The sequence below is a fragment of the Pipra filicauda genome, unplaced genomic scaffold (assembly GCF_003945595.2).
Source record: "Pipra filicauda isolate LSUMZ 115617 unplaced genomic scaffold, ASM394559v2 scaffold1428_size13854_pilon, whole genome shotgun sequence".
Classification (NCBI taxonomy): domain Eukaryota; kingdom Metazoa; phylum Chordata; class Aves; order Passeriformes; family Pipridae; genus Pipra; species Pipra filicauda.
The window spans coordinates 1-13,854 of NW_024103905.1; the positions used below are offsets into that span (position 1 = coordinate 1).

At 55.7% G+C, this 13,854-nt stretch overlaps 1 protein-coding gene across 1 annotated transcript; it reads right to left on the reverse strand.

Annotated features, from left to right (window-relative positions):
- Positions 1-1,078: 1,078 nt before the first annotated feature.
- FAIM2 (Fas apoptotic inhibitory molecule 2) lies at positions 1,079-8,176 on the reverse strand (the record flags this gene model as incomplete). Its single annotated transcript, XM_039378648.1, has 10 exons — positions 8,062-8,176; positions 6,410-6,569; positions 5,680-5,771; positions 5,490-5,554; positions 5,026-5,079; positions 4,294-4,344; positions 3,827-3,866; positions 3,201-3,238; positions 1,924-2,011; positions 1,079-1,202 (listed from the first exon to the last, which is right to left on the reverse strand). Coding segments are annotated over exons 1-10 (727 nt in total), but the record flags the coding sequence as incomplete, so codon positions are not given.
- Positions 8,177-13,854: the final 5,678 nt, after the last annotated feature.

Consider the following 13,854-nt stretch of genomic DNA (forward strand, 5'->3'; position numbering starts at 1 on the left):
CTTTTAATGATGATTTCTTTATTTTATTGATTTTATTCTTGATTTGATTTAATGTTCATTATTTATTTTATATATTTAATATATTTCTTTTTTATTTGTTGCCATTTTTATTTATTTATTTTATTAATTTTTATTCTTTTAAATGACTATTTATTTTATTGATTTTATTCTTTGCTTTAATGTTCATCATTTATTTATTTTCTTTATTTGATTATTTATTCGTTCATTTGATTTGTTGCTATTTATTTTTATTAATTATTTATTTTCATTGTTTATTAATTTTTTATTGATTTTATTCCTGATTTGATTCAATGTTCATTATTTATTCATGTTATTTATTCAATATATTATTTGTTTATTTGATTTGTTGTTGTTATTTATTTGTTTCACTCACTATTGTTTATTCTTTTTAATGATTATGTCTTTTTTATTCATTTCATTCTTTATTTGATTTCATTTTCCTTATTTATTTTATATATTTGGCATATTTCTTATTTGTTTATTTGATTTGCTGCAATTGTTTATTTATTCACTTTAATTGTTTATTCACTTTTTATTGATTTCATTCAGTTTTCATATTTCTTTATTTATCAACTTTGGGGGTTTTTCTCCATTTAGGTTTTTTTTTAATCCATTTCAGATTTTTTTGGTCCATTTGGGGTTTTTTTGCCTGTCTTTTTTTTTTGTCTGGTTTTTTTTTTTATCCATTTGGGATTTTTCTTTTTTCCATTTGGGGTTTTTTGTCTATTTGGGATTTTTTTTTTGTCTGTTTGGGGTTTTTTTGGTCCATTTGGGGTTTTTTTTGTCCCTTTGGGGTTTTTTTTGCCTGTTGGGGGTTTTTTGCCTCTCTTTGAGGGTTTTTTTTGTCCATTTCAGGTTTTTTGTCTGTTTGGGATTTTTTTGTCCCTTTGGGGTTTTTTGTCCATTTGGGGTTTTTTCCTTTGTCTGTTTGGGGATTTTTTTTGTCCATTTGGGGGTTTTTTGCCTCTCTTTGAAGGTTTTTTTTATCCATTTGCGTTTTTTTGCCTCTTTTCGGAGTTTTTTTCACCCCTTTGGGATTTTTTTCCACCCATTTGACGTGTTTGGGTTTTTTGGGAATGACTCACGTATCCGGAGGGCAGGAGCAGGCCCAGCAGGATCCCCCCCAGGAGCAGGACCAGGAGCAGAACGGCCAGGATTCCCTGGCACGAGGTGAAATCCAGCTGGAAGGGGGGAAAACATCCCAGTCCGGGGCCTTTCCCACCGGGAAAAGGAGCCCCAGGAGCCCCCCTGGCACCGGGAATTCCTCAATTCCTCCTCCTCCTCCCCCTCCTCTCCCTCCTCTCCCTCCTCTTCCACGGTGCCAAACTCTTCCCAAATCGTCCCAGTCCTCCCCAAATCCCAGGTTATCCCAAACTTCATCCTCTCCCAGCTCCATCTGCACCCCTTGGACACATCCCAGTCCTCCCAAAATCACAGTTCATCCCAAACTCCAGCCTCTTCCAGCCCCATCCACACCCCTGGAATGTTCCAGTCCTCCCAAAATCCCAGATTATCCCAAACTTCAGCCTCTTCCAGCCCCATTTAGATCTTGGGCACATCCCAACGTTCCCAAAATCCTGTTTTATCCCCACAGAGCCCCTTCCAGCCCCACCTGGCACATCCCAATCCACCAAAATCCCAGTTTATCCCAAACTTCCTCATCTTCCAGCCCCATCCAGCCCTGTTTCCAGGCCTGGCACATCCCAATCCTCCCAAAATCCCGTTTTTACCCCCTTGGAACCCCTTCCAGCCCCACCCGGCACATCCCAATCCTCCCAAAATCCCGTTTTTACCCCCTTGGAACCCCTTCCAGCCCCACCCGGCACATCCCAACGCTCCCAAAATTCCCGTTTAACCCCCCAGAGGGAGCTCTTTCCCTGGGAATGCCGATCCCGATCCCACCTTGCTCTGGAAGCTGAGGATGGAGATTCCCAGGCACACGAGGGCCGTGATTCCCAGGCACAGCAGCACCGCCTTGGTGTCATAATAGCTGGGAAAAAAAACGGGAAAATCCCACCCCGGGGGAATTCCAGAGGGACAGGGAAAGCGGGGGGTCGGAATTCCCAAAATTCCCCCCGGAATGCTTGGAAAAGGAAAGGTGAGAAAAGGTCGGAGGGGGTTTTGTCCGGGGTTAAAATCCAAGGGGAGGAGGGAGGGACTGGGGGGGGGGGGGGAAATTCCTATGGAACCCTGGAATCCCGGGATGGGGCAGTTGGAAGGGCCCTGATCCAACAGGACATCCCTGTGTCCAGAGGGCTCTGGAATATTCCAAGGACATGGAATGTGTCCCTGGGGTGGGATTGTGGGATTTGCGGGACACCCTTGGAGAGGGATTTGTGGGATGGGATTTGTGGGACATTCCCAGGGTGGGATTTGTGGGATTTTCGACCCATTCCTGGGGTGGGATTTGTGGGCCATCCCTGGGCTGGAATCTGTGGGATTCCTGGGGCATTCCTGGGCTGGGATTTGTGGGATTCATGTGAAATCTCTGGAATGGGATTTGTGGAATTCGTGGGACATTCCTGGGGTGGAATTTGTGGAACATTTCTGGGCTGGGATCTGTGTGTTATCCATGAGGTAGGATTTGGGGGAGATCCCTGGGCTGGGATTTGTGGGATTTGTGTGAAATCCCTGGATTGGGATTTGTGGGATTTGTAGGACATTCCCGGAGTGGGATTCTGGGACATCCCGGAGCTGAGATCTGTGGGATCTGTGGGATTTTTGGGCCATCCCTGGAGTTTCTCCCCCAGAGCTGCTGAATCCATGATTTCCTTTATCCCAGCACATCCATAAATCCCCCCCCCCCCGGCTCATCCCACGGGATCCAGGGCTGGGAGCAGATTCCCAGGGAAAACAAGCAGGAAGGAGCAGGGAGGTGGGGCTCTAAAATCCCAAAACTCATGGAAAATGTTCCCTGTCTCTGCTCAGTGGGAAATTTGGGATCACTGGGAGTCACCTCCACCCCTTCCAGCGCCTTATCCCGGGATTTCTGGAATCTCTGGGGCTCTCCCAAAGGATTTGGGATCACAGAACTCCCACCTTGTGACAGGGACACCCCCAGGACTTGGGAAGCTTCCCAAAAAACCCCATTCCCAGGGAAGTTGGGGCTGGGATAACCCCAGGGAGGGCAGGGGGGCTGTGGATTCCAGGAATAAGGAATTTTTTTGGGAAGGACCCACCTGGAGAGCATGGCAGTGAGGTAGGCCAGGGAGAGGGTCTGGAAAAGGGATGGAGGTGGGTCAGGGATGGGATCCCGGGAAAAGCTCCAATCCCAGGGAAAAGGGGGAGGATTCGGGAGGAGTTTGGATCCTCCCGGGATGGAATTTCCATGGGAGCGGCTCCGGGAGCTCTGGGAGCGGCTCCTCCAGATCCTCCGGCCCTCGGGAACGGAATCCTGAGTCTGATCCCAGTTGTCATCCCAGTTCCCATCTCTCCCATCCCATTCCCACCCCCCTTCCCATCTCTTCATCCCAGTTCCCATCCCAGTTCCAATCCCATTCCCATCACTCCCATGCCATCCCTATCCCAGTTCCCATCTCTCCCATTCCCATCCCATTCCCACTCCAGTTCCCATCTCTCCCACCTCATTCCCACCCCATTCCCACCCCATTCCCACCATTCTCCCAGTGCTGATTCCCCCCATTTTTTCCCCAACCGGATTCTCCCTTTTCCCACCTTTCCCATCCCAATCCCACCCCCAATCCCGGGGCAATCCCAGGTGGAGATTCCCATTTTCCGTGGGAATTCCGGCCACCGTGTGCCCCTGGATGAATCCCCTAGGATGTTCCCGGATTTTGCCACTCACGAAGATTCCGAGCAGGATCAGATTCCATGGGAAGCGTCTCCTGGAAGGGAAGGAACAGGGAATGCTCGGCCTCGGGAGGCACAGCAGGGAAGGGGGGACCTTTCCAGGGAATTTGGGATCTTTCCAGGGAATTAGGGAACCATTTCAGGGAATTAGTGACTTTTCCAGGGAATTTGGGACCTTTCCAGGGAATTAAGGATGATTCCAGAGCATTGGAGACCATTCCTGGGAATTAGGGAACCATTTCAGGGAATTAGAGACCATTCCAGGGAATTCCTGACAATTCCAGGGAATTATTGACCATTCCAGGGAATTTGGAACTATTCCAGGGAGTTAGGGAGCATTCCAGAGAACTGGGAACCATTTCAGGGAATTTGGAACCATTTCAGGGAATTAGGGATGATTCCAGGGAATTCCTGGGAATTAGGTTCCTCTGCCCTTCCCGGGGCTGCAATTCCCAAGGTTACCTGAGACCGGAGCAGCAGGCCAGGACCAGGTAGGTGAGGAAGAAAACGGCGCTGGAATTTCGGGAAGGAGAAGGAATTTGGGGAAGGAGAAGGAATTTAGGGAGGGAAAATCAAGACGGGGGGGAAATTCCCATCTCTCCCATCCCAGTTCCAATCCCCGTTCCCATCCCATTCCCATCCCAGTTCCTGGAATATCCCCACTTTTCCCTGGTTTTCTGCCACCAATTCCCAGGGGTTGACTTTGACCCCGGTTTTTGGAACTTCCCAGGGAACAATCCCAAAAATTCAGCCTCCAAGGTATCCCAGGCCCACTTCCAGGTCTCCCACCTGGGGTTCTGCACCGTTTCCCTGGAAAATCCCCCTTTTCCCTGGTTCCCCACAGCCAATTCCCAGGTTTTGGTTTCATCCCTGGTTCCCAGAGCCCTTTTTTTTTGTTGGGAAGTGTTTGGAATCCCGACCATCCCCCCCCATCTCCTGCTCAACCAGGGGAGATTTCCCACCTTCCCACCTCAGGAATCGCATTTCCCAGAGGGAATCCGGGCACTCCCCATCCCTGGCAGTGTCCGAGGAGCAGCCTGGGATTGTGGGATCATCCCTCCCATTCCAGGATTCCGAGCCCTTCCCTGGCTCCCTCCGGACACCCTCAGGCTGATCCTTCCCCTGGGAAGTTGGAGGCACTTCCCACCCATCCCAGAGCTCATCCCGAGCCGTTGGAAAAGCAGGAATACTCACTAGGAAGCCCAGTACCAGGCGGGGTGGGTCTGGATGTAGCCCTTGACGGGATCACTGCAGGAAAGAGGGAAAAGTGATCAGCGGGAAGGGTCCAATGGCCAATTCCCACCCGTTTTCCCATTGGATGGACCCCTGGAACAGCCCCAGCGGGAATAAAATCCCTGGGTTGGGATCTGGGCTGTGATCCAGCCCTGGATTGGGATCTGTGTTCCCAGGGATGTCCCTGGATTGGGATCTGTGTTCCCAGGGATGTAACAATTCCCTGGATTGGGATCTGTGCTGTATCCCAACCCTGGACTGGGATCTGTGTTCCCAGGGATGTCCATGGATTGGGATCTGCATTGCCAGGGATGATCTAGCCCTGGACTGGGATCTGTGCTGTGTCCCAGCTCTGGATTGGGATCTGTATTCCCAGGGATGTCCCTGGATCGGGATCCGTATTCCCGGGATTCCCCCGCACCCACCAGAAGGTGAACAAGGCCACGACCCCCGTGGTGAGCAGGAGCTGCAGCAGCAGGAGCGCGTAAACCTGCGGGAAGAGTGGCTCCCTTGGGATCCATCCCGCCGGGAATGCCCCTCCCGGGGCTCCCTTGGGATCCATCCCACTGGGAATGCCGCCCGGGCCCCTCCCATCCCGCCGGGAATGTCGCTCACCTTCCTGACGAAGAGCCTGCGGACGTTCCCGTCGTCCCAGCCCAGGGGCCCGAGCGGCTCCGTGTCCCCCGGGAATTCCCCGCTCCCGGGGCCTGGGAATGGCACCGGTCAAATCCCATCCCGGGAATTCCCGCCCTGGCTGCTGGAGCTGGATCTGACCCGGGCAGGGATCGCAGCTCCCGCTTTTCCAGGTTTTCCTGCACCCCACCGCTGTATCCCTGTTCCCCCTTATCCCTGTTTCCCCTTTATCTCTGCTTCCCCTTTATCCCTGTTCCTTTTTATCCCTGTTTCGCCTTATCCCTGTTTCCCCCCTATCCCTGATTCACCTCACTCCTGCTACCCCTTTATCCCTGTTCCACTCATCTCTGTTTCCCCCCATCCCTGCTTTCCCATATCCCTGCTTCCCCTTTATCCCTGTTCCCCTTATCCCTATTTCTCCCCTTATCCCTGTTTCCCCCATCCCTGCTTCCCCTTTATCCCTGTTCCCCCTTATCTCTGTTCCCCCTTATCCCTGTTTCCCCTCATCCATTTCCCCCCTTATCCCAGTTTCCTCCCTTATCCCAGTTCCCCCCCATCCCTGCTTCCCCCCATCCCTGTTCGCCCTTTATCCCTGTTCCCCCTTATCCCTATTTCCCCCTTATCCCTATTTCCCCCTTCATACCTGTTCCCCGCCCCGGGGGGTCTCTCCTCCCTCCCGGGGGTCTCCCCCCGCCCATCCCCCATCACTCACCGGGATCCCCAAAATTCCAGCCGGGGGGTGGGGGGGGGACATTCCCGGCCTTCATCCCTTCTCCCGCCGTGGCCTCCTCGTAGGACGGGGGGCCTGGGGGGGCCACGGGGGTGTCCTTGTGCCCCCCCTGCCCCTCGGGGGGCTTGTGGGACACGGAGAGCTGCAGAAAACAGGGAGAGAGGGACGGGGGTGAGACCCCAAAGCAGCCCCAAAGCAGCCGGGAATCCCAGAGGGATGGGAAGGGACCCCCAGGAATCTGAGCGGGATGGGAAGGGACCCCCAGGAGCAGGAATTGGGGACTGGGAGGACCTCCAGGGATTCCAGGGGGCTGGGAAGGGACCCCCAGGGGGAGGGATCAGGGGCTGGGAAGGGCCGGGGCAGTTGCGGGGCTGTCCCTGCGCCCCCCCTGCCCCTCGGAGCCGGGGGGCTTGTGGGACACAGAGAGCTGCTGAAAACAGGGAGAGAGGGAGAGGGTGAGACCCCAAACCAGCCCCAAAGCAGCCGGGAATCCCAGTGGGATGGGAAGGGACACCCAGGAGCAGGGATCAGAGGCTGGGAAGCAGCCTCCAACCCCAAACCAGCTCCAAATCCCAAACCAACCCCAACCCCAAACCAGCCTCCAACTCCCCAAACCAGCCCCAACCCCAAACCCATCCCAAAGCAGTTCCCCTTCCATCCCCAGCCCCCAACCCCCAAACCAGCCCCCAACCCCACAAACCAGCCCCCAACCCCACAAACCAGCCCCCAAATCCCAAAACCATCCCCCAAACTAGCCCCCAACCTCCAAACCAGCCCCAAGCCCCAAACCCCAAGCCAGCTCCAAAGCAGTTCCCCTTCCATCCCCAGCCCCCAAATCCCAAACCCACCCCAAAGCGGTTCCCCTTCCATCTCCAGCCCCTTCCCCCCCCACCGTTCCCCCCCAGCCCCTCATCCCGTTCCACCCCAATCCCTCCATCCCGTTCCATCCCCAGCCCCTCATCCTTTACCCCCCTCAGCCCCCCAGTCCCTTCACCCCCCATGTCCCTCCATCCCTTTCTTCCCCTTTTCCCTCCGTCCCCTTCCACCCCTTATCCCTTTCCATCCCTCCATCCCCTTCCTCCCCTCATCCCTCCATCCCTTTCCACCTCCATGTCCCCATCCCCTTCCTCACCTCATCCCTCCATCCTCTCCCCTTCATCCTTCCACCACCCGTCCCTCCATCCCCTTCCCTCCCTCATTCTTCCATCCCTTTCCATGCCTCCATATCCCTCCATCCCCTTCTACCCCTCATCCCTCCATATCCCCCTATCTCCTTCCATCCCTCCATATCCCTCCATCCCCTTCCATCCCTCATCCTCCATCCCCTTTCCTTCATCCCTCTATCCCTCCATCCCCTTCATCCCTCTATCCCTTCATATCCCTCCATCCCCTTCCCTTCATCCCTCTCTTCCTCCATATCCCTCCATCCCCCCCTCTCCTCCATCCCTTCATCCCTTTCCCTCCCCCATCCCTTCCATCCCTTCCCCCCTCCCCCCATCCCAGGGGTCCTCTCCCCCCTCCCCCCTCCCTCCAACCCTTTTATTCCTTCAACCCCCTCGCCCTTTCCCGCCCTTTCCCTCCCCCGAACATGGAATTACAGCATCGGGAACGGGCCCTCCCCGCTCCCCCCTCACCTTTCCCTGGGTCATGGCCCCGGATCCTGGTGGGAGCCGCGGGAGGGATCGGGATGGGGATCGGGATCGGGATGGGGATGGGGATCGGGATGGGGATCGGGATCGGGATGGGGATGGGGATCGGGATGGGGATGGGGATCGGGATGGAGAGCGGGATGGAGAGCGGGATCGGGATGGAGAGCGGGATGGAGAGCGGGATGGAGAGCGGGGTCGGGATGGGGGCCCTTCCCGGCCGCGTTTCCCGGGATGTGCCGGGCCTGGATCAGCCGCCGCAGCTCCCGGCGCTGCTCCAACCTTCTGGCAACATCCAGGGAGTCAGGGCGGTACCATTCCCGGCCCGCCGCACGGGGGAAACCGGGAATGCGCGGCGGAAACAGGAATGCATGGGGGAAACCGGGAACTGCGGGAGGAGGGACAGGGATGGGGGGATGCAGGGATTGGGATGGGGGGATGAAGGGATTGGAGAATGCAGGGATACAGGGATGCAAGGTAAGGAATGGGCAGGATTAGGGATGGGGGGATGCAGGGTTAGAGATGGGGGGATGCAGGGATTGGGATGGGGGGATGCAGGGTAAGGAATGGGCAGGATTAGGGATGGGGGGATGGAGGGATTGGGATGAGGGGTGCAGGGATTGGGGGATGGAGAATTAGGGATTGTGGAGATGCAGGATTAGGGATGGGGGGATAGGGATTGGGATGGGGGATTAGGGATGGGGGATGCAGGATTAGGAATTGGGGGGATGCAGGGATTGGGATGGGGGTGTGCAGGGATTGGGGGGATGCAGGGATGGGGAAGAGAAGAGAAGAGAAAGAAGGGAAGGTTTTGGGAACGTTTGGGAAGGTTTGGGAAGGGAAGGTTTGGGAAGGGAAGGGAATCCTGGCCCCAATTAATTTGCCAGGTCGATAATTGAGGCACAAACAATAAATGTGATCAGAAAAAAATCCCTGACAAACTTCAGGCTCCCAAAGCACAGCCCTGGGAGATTCCTCACGGGAGAAGGGGAGGGAAAGGCCCTCGGCAGAGGAAAAAGGGGTGGGAGAAGCCCCTCCCCGCAGGGAGCGTGGGAAGGGAAGGGTTAAAGGGAAAGGCCGGGCTGGAAATGCAGGAATGCGGGCGAGCAGAGCCCGGCCCGAGCCGCGCGGGTGCAAAGGAGGCGATTAAAGAGCAGGAACTCGTGGGGATTGTTCGGAATTAATTCACCGAGAGCTCCCCGAGGGCTTTTCCTGCTGCTCCGGGCGGGGCAGAGGCAACGAGGCGAAACGGGTCCGGCCCGAAGGGAGAGCGAGAAACTCCACCCGGGGGGAGTACTGGGGTTTGGGGGGATAAATCACCCAAAAACCCTGGATTTGAGCCCCTCAGGGATGGGTAAATCACCCCAAAAAGCTGGATTTGTCCCCCCTCAAGATTGGATAAATCCCCTCCAATATCCCTGGATTTGACCCCTCAGGGGTGAATCCCCTCCAATATCCCTGGATTTGACCCCTCCAAAGGTGGATAAATCCCCTCCAATATCCCTGGATTTGACCCCTCAGGGGTGGATAAATCCCCTCCAATATCCCTGGAATGTTCCCCAACCCCCAACCCAGCCCCAAAGCCGTTCCCTTCCCATCCCGTTGTGGTGGTCCCAGGGATTTCCAGGATCCCAAATTCAGCCCTATTCCCAGCACCGCGGCCTCTGGATAGGGGGTGGGGGTGGGGGGGGAGGCTTCCCCCCCCCCCATTCCTCTTTAACACCTCGAGTTTAAAAATAAACTCCGGAATAAAACCCTCGTCCAGGTCACGCCCGGGCAAATCCCGGCGGGATTTCTCAGGGATTAAAGGAATTCTGCTGAACACTCAATCCCGGGGAAAACAAGGGAAAGAAAAGCCGATGGGATAATTAAGGGATTTGCTGCCTCACCAGGAGCACACCCAGGAGCCCTCGGAAAACGCACCAAGGGGGGGGGAAGGTCCTGGCAGGGAAAACTCCGCCCGGGAATTCCAAAATAAACATGGAAATGGAGGAATTTCCCCCCCAGGCTGCTGAGTTATCCCGGGATTATTGATAATCCGTGGGGGATTGACAGGCACAGGCTGGGAAGGGCAGGGAAGGTACCGGGAGGGGGAAAAAAGGGATAAAAAATGGGATTGTTCTGGAGGGGCAGAGCCCTGCCCGCATCCAGGATCCCGGGGAGATTCCCAGGGATGGGTCTGAACTAAGAGAGGAGGGATTGCCGTGGGATATCAGGAAGGGATTCATCCCTGGGAGGATGGGGACACCCTGGGCTGGAATTCCCAGGGAAGCTGTGGCTGCCCCTGGATCCCTGGGAGTGTCCAAGGCCGGGTTTGATCCCCTGGGATGGTGGGAGGTGTCCCTGTCTGTGGAAAGGTGGGATGGGATTTAAGGTCCTTTCCCACCCAACCCATTCCAGGATTCCATGTGCTGGTTTAGGTTGGATATCAGGGATAAATTCCTCCCTGGGAGGGTGGGGAGGCCCTGGAATGGATTTCCCAGAGGATTCCCCATCCCTGGGAGTGTCCAAGGCCGGGTTGGATCCCCCTGGTCCACGGGAAGTGTCCAAGACGGATTTTAAAGTCCCTGATTCCATGAAAACGCCCCATCCCGGCGGGATCGGTTCTCCCTCATCTGTGAGCTCGCGGCGCCCTCTGCTCCTCACCCCGGGGATAAACCCGGCTTAAAATTAAACCCCGGCGTCGGTTTAACCCTAAAACCTCCCCCCGGAGCCTCTTTAACCTCCTTCGACCCCCGAACATTTATAATTTACCTCTCATTTATAAGGGTTTAAAGAATTTTCTATGATTTTTATATGATTTTATGATTTTACATGATTTTTAGCGAAGTGGTTTAAATAACATTTATATCCTATTTATTTCTATTACATTCCTGCGGTATTTACTGATATAAATTTATATCAATAAATTCAATGCAACTTTTAAAAATGGGATTTGAAGAACATTTATATCTTATTTATTTATATTATATTTATATGGGTTTACACGACTTTAATTTGATTTTTTAAAATTTATATCTCCTTTATTTATATTAGATTTTTATGGTTTTATATGACTTTATTTGGGGGTTAAAAATAAGATTTGAAAAACATTTATACCTCATTTATTTATAGAATATTTTTATGGTTTTATACGACTTTTATCCGATTTTAACGGTGTGATTTCAGTAATATTTCTATGTTATTTATTTACATAAGTAACACCTGAATTATAAATAACACGTACTCACATATAAATAAATATAAAAATAAGATATCATATATGACGATAAAAATAATAAATTATATAAATAATAAACACAAATAAATAATATTAATAATATGTATAAATAATAAAAATAAATAAATAATAAAAATATAAATTATATGAGTTAGATAGGTTTATGTGATCTGAACAACATTTCAACTTTATTTAAACAAAATGTGCGTTTTTAACGACTTAAACACGATTTTTATACCATTTAAGCACCATTTAAATATTATTTAAACACTTTCACCCCCCCCAGGCCTGAGGCCCCGCCGGGTCGCCATGGCAACGCTGGGGGACGACTTTCAAGGTGACACCGGGGGGGGTCGCGCCGTCTCCGCCGCCCGGCACGGCGCGAACTAATTTTTTTTTATTATTTTACGCAAACCCCTCAAATCTCATTTTTTCGCCCCAAAAAGCGCCGCGGTGGCGCCGGTGGCGCTGTCGTTTGTCCTTTTTGTTGTCGCTTGTCCCTTATTGCTGTCGCCCGGGCCGCCTCGGAACGTCCGTGGCGCGGAACGTTCGTGCTCGGGTTGCGGTTGGCGCCCGGCGCGCCCGCGGGGGGAGGCGGGAAAATGGCGGCGCCCACGGGCGGGGGGTCCCGCGGGCCCGATCCCGGCGGGGGGGCCCGAGGGCTCGATCCGGGGGCGGCTCCCTACGGGAACTTCCCGAATTATTCCCGCTTCCACCCGCCCGAGGGCCGCGTCCGCCTCGTGCCCCCCGGGCTCCTGCAGACGCTGTTCCCCGAGGGGCCCCGCCCTCTCCTGGCGCTCGATGTGGGCTGTAATTATCGTGGTCACCCCCACACTGGGGGTGGGACCCCCCCCAAATCTGCCCCCCCCCCCATCCCAGTGTGATCGTCTGACCCCTCCCCCCCCATCGCGGCCTTTTGGGGGCTGGGGGGGCTCCTGGACCCCCCAAATCCAACCCCCCCCCTCCTCTGCACACCCAGCCCCCATCCCAGTCCAAACTGGTTCTTACTGGTTATTTATCCACCGGGACTGGGCCCCCCCTCCATGTGTGTCCCCTGACGGGGGGCAGGGGTCACAGTCCCCCCCCTCTGGCCCCTTACCTGGAGGGTCCTTGCCCCACCCAAATAAACACGTGACACCAACTGTGGCGTCGGCTCATTTTGGGGGGGCCCCCACCCCTGTGCGCCCCCTAAGGGGCTGCTACACCCCCCCTGCCCCCCAGTGATTCCGGACCCCCGGGGGGGGGGGGGGCACTGCCCATCCCCCTTTATTGGGAGGGAAACGGGGGGCCCAAAACCAGACACCCCCCCCATAAGGGGGTTTCCTCCCCCCCGGGTGGACTCGGGGGGGGCTTCAGGGGGTGTTTTTGGGGGGGTCACTTCTTGCCCCCCCCGCAGGTCCTGGTGCTCGGGGGAGGGGGGTCAGGAGGTGTTTTTGAGTGGGGGAGTCGCCCCTCACCCCCCTGCAGTGCCCCGGGGGGGTGATCAGGGGGTGTTTTTTGGGGGGGTCAGAGATGTTTGGGGGGGGTTCAGAGGTGTTGGGGGGGGTTGGATTTGGGGGGTTCAGAGATGTTTTGGGGTTCAGGAGTGTTTTGGAAGGGGAGGGGCTCACCCTTCCCCCCCCCTCACCGGGGTCTCAGGGCCGCGTTTTCGGGTCCTGCCCCCCCCGAGCTCCAACACCAACGTCCCCCCGGGGGGGGGAGCGGGACCTGCCCAGCCCCCCCTCGGCCTGGGCACAGGGACAGGGGGACACGGGGGGGGGACAGAGCCTGGGGGGCACCCACTGCGGCTCCGGGCCTCCCATTGCGGCCCCCGCCCCATCCCTGCCCCAGGACCCCAACGGGGGCTCCCAAACCCCCTGGGACCCCCCCGGGGGCAGCGCCGGGGGGTGGGGACAGGGACAGGGACAGAGGCAGGGGACAGGAACAGGGGACAGGGACGGGGACAGGAACAGGGGACAGAGACAGGGACAGGGACAGGAACAGGGGACAGGGACAGGGACAGGGACAGGGGACAGGGACAGGGACAGGGACAGGGACGGGGACGGGGACAGGGGACAGGGACAGGGGACAGGGGACGGGGAAGGGGACGGGGACGGGGACAGGGGACAGGGAACAGGGACAGGGACAGGGGACAGGGGACAGGAACAGGGACAGGGACAGAGACAGGGACAGGGACAGGGACAGCGCCGTGGGGCCGCTGTGGCTCTCCCCGGCCGATGTTGGGGTGCCCGAGGGGCCGCAGCAGGACCCCCTCCCGCACGGTCCCGGGGGGCAGCCGCACCCCCGCCGTGGGCACCGCGGGTCCCTCAGGGCCACCAAGTGCCCGCCCGGCCGGTCCCGGGGGCAGCACCCCCAGCTCGGCCCCCGGCTCGTCCCGCACCTCCCGGGCCATCCTGGGGGCCCGCGACCCTCCGAGGGCCCCCCAAAGCTCCCCCCCCTCCGCAGCCCCCCCGCCCCGAACCGTCTGTGCCATCCTGGGGTGCCCAAACCCACCGGTGGGAACCAGGGTACCCCCCCGGCACCCAAAGGCAGACCCCGGCACCCCACACGCCCCAGCCCTG